At 38.4% G+C, this 9,293-nt stretch overlaps 1 protein-coding gene across 1 annotated transcript in view; it reads right to left on the minus strand.

The window, feature by feature from the left end:
* PLCXD1 (phosphatidylinositol specific phospholipase C X domain containing 1) overlaps positions 1-8,644 on the minus strand; it is a 17,796-nt gene extending 9,152 nt beyond the window's left edge. The window contains exon 1 of the mRNA XM_015812280.1: positions 8,398-8,644. Coding sequence (XP_015667766.1) covers positions 8,398-8,431 — 34 coding nt within the window. The 5' untranslated portion in view covers positions 8,432-8,644. The remainder of the gene's footprint in view (positions 1-8,397) is intronic.
* Positions 8,645-9,293: the final 649 nt, after the last annotated feature.

The raw sequence follows: 9,293 nt of genomic DNA on the forward strand, positions 1-9,293 counted from the left end.
ATATATATATATATATATATATATATATATATATATATATATATATATATATATAAAACAAGTTTTATTGATTTTTTATTTTTACAACAAGGTGCTTGAGAAACAACGTGGTGACAGGGTAATAAATTATCCAAAAGCAAAATCATACATATGTAACTCAGATTAAATCATTAAAAACTCCCTCTCTATTCCCTCGAATATAATATATTCAAATTAATGTATTTTTCAATAAAGTTCAATCAATCAAAACAATCATCAATAACATTTCATCTATATAAATCCAAATCCTGTTTTGAGCTTTACTATTTACAATTGCCATATTCCAATTTGGTTTAGATAAACATATTATTAATACTTCAGGTGTCTCTCCTTTCCCTTTTTCCTTAACATAATCAGTAACTCATTTATTAATATCATTTCTTCTTTTATCAAAAATCCCTCTTATTCTCCTTCCATTGCAAAATAGCTATCCTTCCTAAAAACAAAAATATTACTCCAAAAAATACATTTCTACTCTATTTTAAATCTATAATCTATCAATCAATCATCTATGTAAAACTCTTTTAACCCACTCAGTAAAATTTAAATCCAGACCGAATAATTGTTATATCCATAACAAACATATTAATACAGAAAAAACATCTTCTCACTAAGTTCACATATTTAATTAATCTTTATTCAATCAGGATCTCTAACATCTTATTTACCAATCTTAAACCTTGAGTCAATCCGTGTCTAAAAAGCCTTTTAAACCCATTGTATACAGTTTTAGGTCACACTCTTAAATCTTATTCTAGCTTTCTTTTTGTGCCAAGCAGGTTTCCATAACAAAGCCTCTATATCAACAAATAAATCTCTCTTTATTCCTTGTGGTATCATTTGAGTCAAGAAAGAGCATCCCCTCTTTTGTTTTAGGGACCTGACTCCTTTGTAGATAATCCTTGTTGTTTTAAAAGTTCAAGTCTCGACATTTGAATCTGCAAAGACACTCCATTATGTCCAATTTTGTGGTTAGTAGTTGATTATCAAAATTGTCATAGCTCTCAATCAGTTGTATTTGCACGTCCATTTCTGTTAGTTTTGAAATTGTGTATGGTTTAGTTACAGTCATTTTTTGATCATCAGAAATCTCAATAGGTTGTATATAGAATAACAGAATCTTCTTTAATGTTGATTAATTCCTCTTCTGTTGTTTTTTGGTCTATAGAATAGTCAGATGAAATCTGAAGGTCGGTTTGTAAGTTCAAAGTAGAGTTTCTGTTTTTTATTTCTGTAGTACTCTCTTTTATTTGCAGACATATTTGCTCAGTGGCTTCATAGATTTTTTCCAATATAAGTTTACAGTTGAATTGTGAATAGGGTTTCTCCATTTCAATAGTAACTAGAAACAGGCCTGTTATCTTTTAGTGAAGGCTGTATTTAATAACGTTTAGCCAAGTGTCCATCCCCACAGATTTAACAGCTGTTGAATTTCTGTGTCTTTTCCCTTTTGTGATGATCTAAAGGTCAAAACCAATCTCAGCATCAAACAGAAAAAAAAACAGTTGCAATTTTAAATTTCTCCACAGGGTGTCCTCAGTAGACTATAAAGTCTCTTCCCAGACACCAAAAATGACGTTGACAAAGTCAGGAAAAAATAATATTCTTCACATATAAACTAAATCCAGTAATAAAATTCAATAATAAAAGAATTTTCAAGACCCCAAAGTAAATAGAAATAAAAAATAGTCAATTAAAATTAATTTTCATTCCATTTTCAAAGCTTCTCTTCCCACACTAACAAACGCCGCTCTCTCAAAGAAGGGAAATAGTTCCAGAAATGCTTTTTACAGGAAACAAAAAAGAGAAAAGGGCTAAGAGAGGCGGGAAAAAGTCTCACCCGGATCAACCACGGTGGTTCTTTACGCTTAGATGTTCTTCTGACTTTCAGTTACAGCAGCAAAGTGATCGGCCATTTTACTGGCTGATCTTTTCTCCGTTGTCCCTAAGGAGCAATCTCGGACCGCGGAAGGAACTGCCGCCCTTCCACAGTCGACGAGGGCCTCCTCAACGGTAGTCGCCCCTCCAGGGCGACTTTTTGACCCGATTAAGGGTCTACCGGCAGAGGGAAAACAGCCGGCGAAGAGAGGAGTCTCTTTGAAAAGCTGCACACACCGCGATCCGGAACCGGAAGTCTTTAATGTATATTTTGAAGCATTGTCCCAATGGGAATGATTTTCACCACACCTTAATTTAGAGATTGATAGGACTTGGTTGGGGTAGCCATTAGAGCAACTTTTATTTCATAGGGTTCAATTAAAGCTATCCTGGGAAGTCTTATGCATTTCTTTAAATCAGGGTTTGTGGAGATTGGGAAACTAAACTAAAAATGCTCTATCTGATTCTCATATTCAATGGAATAAATGATATATCCCACCCACTGGATGAGTTGCCAGTACAGACTGAGCAAGGAAAAGAGAAAATCCTTGTGTGGTCTTGGTGATTTTTTTTCTTCAAGGGGTGTTTTAAAACTTGGATTCCACTAAAATCCTTTTATTTTGGATAATTTTTGACAAGATGTGCGGAACACAATAGAATGTTCTAAAGCTCTGAAGTTAGCACATATGTATCTGTGGCACTGGGCAAATACACCCTTTATTTCTACACGTTTTGAAGAGATATGTTGCAAAGATACTAAGAAGTTGAAAATGCTAAACATGTTTGTTTATGTTATGTTATGTTTTATGTTATGTTGTGTTATATGTTATATGTTTAAACAATTCTTTCCAATTATTCAAAATTTGTTTCAAAATGCCTTACCTGGTAATGACAAATTAGAGAGAGGTACAGCCCAAAGACTTTCTGGTAAATCAGACATCCACTGATCAGTTTCACTGCCCAGGTTAATGGATTTCTTTTTTGGCTCTTTCTTCCTTTTTCCCATTTTGAATAATGTCCTAGAAAAAAGTCTAATTCAAGAATAGGTTTTAACTCTGCTTTGCAGATGCAAACTTAATTCACTCAGTATCCTCACACATCTCCCATCCTGATGACATTCTCAAAATCCTTCAAAACCTGGCTATTCTCCCAAAGCCTTGAATTGGAATAACTGCAAAGTGTTTTTCTTGGTGTGCATGGCTTTCTCTTCTGAGTGTACATAATCTATTTCTCAGATTCTTGTTTCTTGAGTAGTGCAAGCTACTCAAAATAGCTACATACACACACACACACACACACACACACAGAGGAGGGGTATTTTGAAGTTATGACAAACCTACCCAGAGCTACTTACAACCTATTTTCAAAATTACAATGACTACACATACACACCTGCAGTCATATGATTGCATTTGGGGCACTTGGCAACCAGCTTACCTTTTATGGCTGTTTGCAGCACCCCATGCTCATGTGATCTCAATTTGCTAATTTTTTTGCCTGTATCCAATGTTTATTTCTGATTTTGGCAAAAATATGCCCATTTGGGTATATGGATTTGCTCAACAACTGCAGCATTCATTTAAAAACTGAGCTGTTTGTAATTACCACTGCAAAAAATGATGAACAAATAAGGTCCAGTCACATAATGCCTTGAGTTATGACCACAACTGTAATTCTGAGTTACCGGACAATAATTGTTGACTTGTGAGTTCATTTATACAGCTCTCGTTCTGGTTCTTCCCCCTCAGTTTTAGATCTATAACCCCCCAGATTCCCCACTCTTTACACAATTCTGGCTCAGCATCAGTGATGTCCACACTGTGTGTGTGGAAGGGGGGGAGGTTTAAAACAGGTAAGGGAGCCTCATCATCCAAGCCCTTCCTGTTTTGTTATATGTATAATACAGGTTCAAAAGGGGCAGAATGTGGATTATGATGCCACACTTACCATCTTGCAGATTTTGACACACATACACAGATGGTTATGGATGCTGTTCCTCAGATTTTCTGATAGCTGTATCATGAAGAGTAGAGATGGTTGCCCTGCGGGCTGTGATAAAGGAAGGAATACAGTGGTACCTTGGTACTCATCATTAATTGGTTCCAGGAGGCACGATAAGTACCAAAAATGATGAGTACCAAACAATTTTTTTCCATAAGGAATAATGTACTGAGTCACCAGGCAGTGAACACTGACAAGTTCTACCTTTGTATTGAGTACCAGACAAACAATGGTATCGGAACTAAATTTTGCATCAAAATGCATTGAGTACCAAGTTCAATCAGTTTCAAAGCAATTGAGTACCAAAGTACCACTGTAATATCATCAGCCCAAGTCATCCCAATAATATCATCAGTGCAACTCCTTTCTGTGACTGATACACATGGATACATAACCTTCAGTGTCAGTCCAATAGATCAAGATAAGCTGAAGCCACATAATCAGGATCAATATTTGTATTGCTGACACCAAAGCCAATTCATACTATTAAGCTATCCAGCTAAAACAGAGCTATTTCTAACAAAAGATTCAGACAATTATCTTTAACTGATCTTCACTCTCAGAGCTCAATAACCTAAAGTGAGGCTTTTCAAATGCTGGGTTTCTGAGAACTGATGGGGATTCTATGAAAGACTAAGGACACCCCCCCCCAAAGTAGTTCACTTAAGCACAGTCAATTTTCTACCACTAGACTTGGTTTCTTAATCAAAGGTACTACCATAGGATATTTCTTTTTAACTAACTGGTTCTCTGTTTTAAACATATCATCCCCTAAGGCCGTGGTGGCGAACCTATGACACGTGTGCCACAGGTGGCACGCAGAGCCTTCTCTGTGGGCACACATGCCGTCGCCCCAGTCCTAGGCCTTCAGCTGGGTTTTATAAAACCTTTTCGCTTTAGGCCTCCGCCATCGTGTGCAAAAAAAAAAGGTTCAATCAATTTCAACTTCTCGCGGGGGGAAAAAAAGATCTCGCAAAGTTGGAATTGATTGATTGAACTTTTTAGTCCCACCTAGTCTGCCTTTACCACCACAACCACGACCACCAAATGGGCCACACCCACCCAATGGGCCACGCCCACCCGGCACCTGAAGATACATACGTGGGTTTTGGGTTGCAGTTTGGGCACTTGGTCTCTAAAAGGTTCGCCATCACTGCCCTAAGGATTACGGAATAATCCAAATGAAATAGATGTTCAGATCTGTCACAACTTTCAGTAGGCATTCTATTTGTAGATATTGGAATTGTTAATTTCATATTGCTGATGTTTTTACTTTATATTGTCCAAAGCCAAAATAAAAACATTCTATAGCATCATGTATTTTCACTAGGTTACAAAAAACGAAATACTATAATCCCAGTATGATTAAACATCTATAATTTAGGAAAATTGATTAGAATGCATGTTATTGTTCACTGAAATCTAATTTATGTCATGCACTTTGTTCAACAAGCTCACTTGAATCTAACCTCATGCCACATAGATATTTTATGGCTTTGCCAGCAGATGTACAGCTACAAGCTGTAAATAGATGCAACCTGATTATCTGATTCAGGTCCTTCCTCTGTTGACCTATTTTTATATAATCCTTTTGAGTGTTGCTTATTGTTTCTTAAATGGGTGATTTTTCTGCCCCCGTAAATTGTCAGTTAAAAACACAACTCTTTGAGGAGTGTGTCACAAAGGTATAAACTCAGAACAGCCTCCTTGAGCTTGAATTTATCTCAACATGCCACATTCCTCTTATTGTATTTTCATCTGACTGGCTTCAGAAAAGTCTACCAGATTCAGTGGGCATTAAAGGTGTTCCAGATGAAATTTATAAGCCAAAGAAATAACTCCCCTGTAGGCAATCTCTTCCACATATAGTCAAGCTAAAGCAGTAAGAATGTTATCAATTTGATTCACATCTATATGGCCACATGCAATTAATTTGATCTAGAAAAAATTATTACTAAAAAGCCATTTTTTTCTGGAAATATATTGCATCTCATTCTGGATCTAAACATTTAAAAAGAAGAAGAAAGAAAGAAATGCTCTGCATTCAAGAACACCTTCAAGCATGCAATCTGTCAGTATTCATGGAGGACTCAGCAATTGGATCTGTTATCTATAAAAATGATATTTTTTTTAAATGAAGTTGAATCCAAGCAATTTCTACAACCATTTTCACAAACTGGTGGCTCCCAGATGTGCTGAACAACAGCTCCCATCATCCCCAGCCATCAAGATTCTATGCTCTTCCAACAAAGAGCTAACAGTCACATTCCCAAATTGGCAGAAACTTTGATTAATTAAAATAGCTAAAACTGTATTTATCTGTACATTCAGGACATTGTTTACATTTGTTTACATTGATGCAGCCTGCAGCATTAGTGAAACCTTTAAGTCATATTTACTGGACACAGGACATATGACTTATGGCTCATATGACCCCTCACTTGGGCTCAGCCTGGTCAACTCCTACATATACTTCTGCTATTCTCCATATGGATATGTAGGTGCCATCACATTTAAAGGAATCTCTAATGTTACCTTCAGTTTTTCAAATTGGTCTAAGATACCACCCCAAGAGAGGTACAAGATTTACTATAAAAACAACAACACTTCTCAAATCTTTCTCTCTCCAGTAAGTATATGAGGTGGTTTTCTGGTTACTGATTATCATTTTCCTACTGTCTCCCAATGAAATCAATGTGATAACTCTAGGTTAGCACAAATAGGGGCCTCTCAACAAAGCTCTACATACCCTTAACTCTGAGGGTGAAGGTTCATTCTCTGAGCTTGTGGGATGGTTTCCAAACATTTTGTTATCAGGCTAGGTAACATCTTCAGCAGAGTTTAGGGGATGTCAGTGTTCTTCTGTTTATAAGGGCTTCATGTGGTCAGTAGGTCTTGTGATGGGTCAGGTGTGGGTGTGTCAAGTGAGGATCTTGTAATGAGTCAGGTCTTGTGATGGTCAGGTGTGAGTCATCAGTGGGAATCTTGTAATGGGTCTTGTGGTGGGGAGGTTACATCAGGTCAGGGCCATTGGAAGGTGCTGGCTGGGGGCCTTGCATGGGTTGGTTGAGGGTGGCTGCTGTCTCTGGTAGCTGTGCGGTTGATTTGGATTCTGAGGGGTTTGTAGGCTGGTTGTAGGTCAATGTGTCTGTTGATGGAATTGCTTGTGAAACATCAGGCTTTGATGAACTCCTGTGCGTGGCAGGTGGTAACGTGGCGGATGACTTTTGTGTTGCTCCAATCAAACTGGTATTGTTTGGTGTTGGTATGGGTATGAAGGATTTGGGATCGTGGCGTTTGATTGCCAGCTGGTGTTCATGGATTCTCGTTTTTAATTGACATGATGTTTGTCCCATGTAGAATTGGTTGCAATGATTAGAGTTGATTACAGTTGAGCATTCAAAGTTACAATGCTGAAGAAAATAACTTACAACCGGTGTTCACACTTACAACTGTTGCAGTGTCGCAGCAGTCACACGATCATGATTCGGGTGCTTTAGTAACTGTCACACGTTTATGATATGTCCTACGGTCATGGGATTGCCATTTGTGACCCTCCCCGCTGGCTTCCAACACACAAAGTCAATGGGAAAGCCAGCAGGGAAGGTCACAAGTCGCAGTCAGTAACACTAGGGCAAAAAAAGTTGTAAAATTGTATACTCCACTTAATGACTGCATCATTTAACAACAAATTTTATGGTCCTATTGTGGGTCATAAGTCAAGGGCTACCTGTATTTCTAGTTAGTCATTTCCCATCCAACCCTCAGCTAGTCCAAGATCAGCTGGGTGCTGTCAAATGACAAGACAAAGCTATAGGCTTTAGGACCGGGTTCATACATTGAACCATAATAAACCACTTTTTTATAACCTGTTTCAATAGATTGTAGTGGCTAAAATCAAATATACATGTTATGACTCAGCAGAGTTTAGGAACCAGATCAAACTCAAGTTGAGTTTCTCAGAGAGCACCCAAAGAATCTGATGCTTCTAATCACTAATTGAAATCAGGATTGCAAATGGTATTTTATTGTGTGGTTGCCCTAACAAATCAGTGAATTTTCTGAGCATCTTAGAGACAGCTTCCACCTGTGAATGTTTGCCCATTCAGAGTCTTTTTTTCCCCCAAATAAAGTTTGCTAAGAAGGGGAAAATGGAACACTATACAGTAGAATCGCTAGACCACTTGGAGTATCCAACCATAAGTGTCAAATTGCAAAGAAAATATTAAGCAATATATTCGTTCTTATTATTATTACCTTGCCATATTAATGCTTCAATGCCGAAGTGAAATATCATAGAATACAGAGTCCCTGGCAGAGTCCCCGATTTTCCCTGGCAAAATTGTGGCAAACCTATTCACACAGTTCATAAACCACAATAATAATTTAATTCCGAGTTATCAGGGATAGGACCAACAACTCTTCTCATTCATCTTATCATTATTAAAACAAAAGGGGGAAAAACATTCTGTTACTTACTGACAATGAATAAGCGAACGGACCAATCAATCATAGCCACTCCGATCCAGGGAACAGACTGAAGGGTTTCAAAACCCGCTCCTTTCAAAACAGATCCCTCGGTGCCCTCAGGGATCCGGAGTCCTCAAATCTTTGTCTTCCGCTCCAACATAAGCGCAGCGCCTTTTGTTTACTCACTGTTTTATTCAGCATCTGAGCAATCTTTGCAAAGAGACAACGAGCGACTCGGGGGGAGCCGCATTCCCTCCAGAGAAGTCGGCTCGGATCTCCTGCCACAGTCTCGCGGATCCTGAGTTCTTTGCATACCAGCCGCGCGATTGGTTTGCTTCGACAGCGCGGCTCCTCCTCCTTCTGCCTTGAAGAAGGCGGGAAATGCCGGCCGAAGAGCAGGTATCAATGCGGGGCGAGAATCGGGAGTCGTTAGTTTTACAGTGTCTAAAATAAATGTGGACTGCACAAAGCCTGACGAGTCAGGATGCAAATCTGCAGTGCAAATAGTCAGGCAGGGACATCCCGGGCTGATTTCCGAATAACGGGACATATGAAGATCAGGTTCAGGATAAGTTTCTGGCTGATTCTGTACCTGTTACTGTCTCCTAAATCAACTTGCCGAAATCATCTGAAGGATCGTATATGAAACGCACAGAAAGCTCTCCGGGACAGAAAAAATTAAAAAGTGCTAGCTCGTAGAGCAATTACTGACAAAGCTTCAGGCAAGGCTTGTACAGTATATGAATTGCCAGGCTTTATGTTCTCAAGGTACACTTCAATTTACCTCATTTTCTCTATGTGTGGGAGACAGGAACCCGAAAGAAATTACGTGGGCTGCAATTGCCCAACGCTCTAACGTGTGGCTGAGTGGTTTGCATAAACACAGAATCTACATTCTTTATCAA

The sequence above is a fragment of the Protobothrops mucrosquamatus genome, unplaced genomic scaffold, assembly GCF_001527695.2.
Source record: "Protobothrops mucrosquamatus isolate PMUCROS unplaced genomic scaffold, P.Mucros_1.0 scaffold77, whole genome shotgun sequence".
Taxonomy (NCBI): Eukaryota; Metazoa; Chordata; class Lepidosauria; order Squamata; family Viperidae; genus Protobothrops; species Protobothrops mucrosquamatus.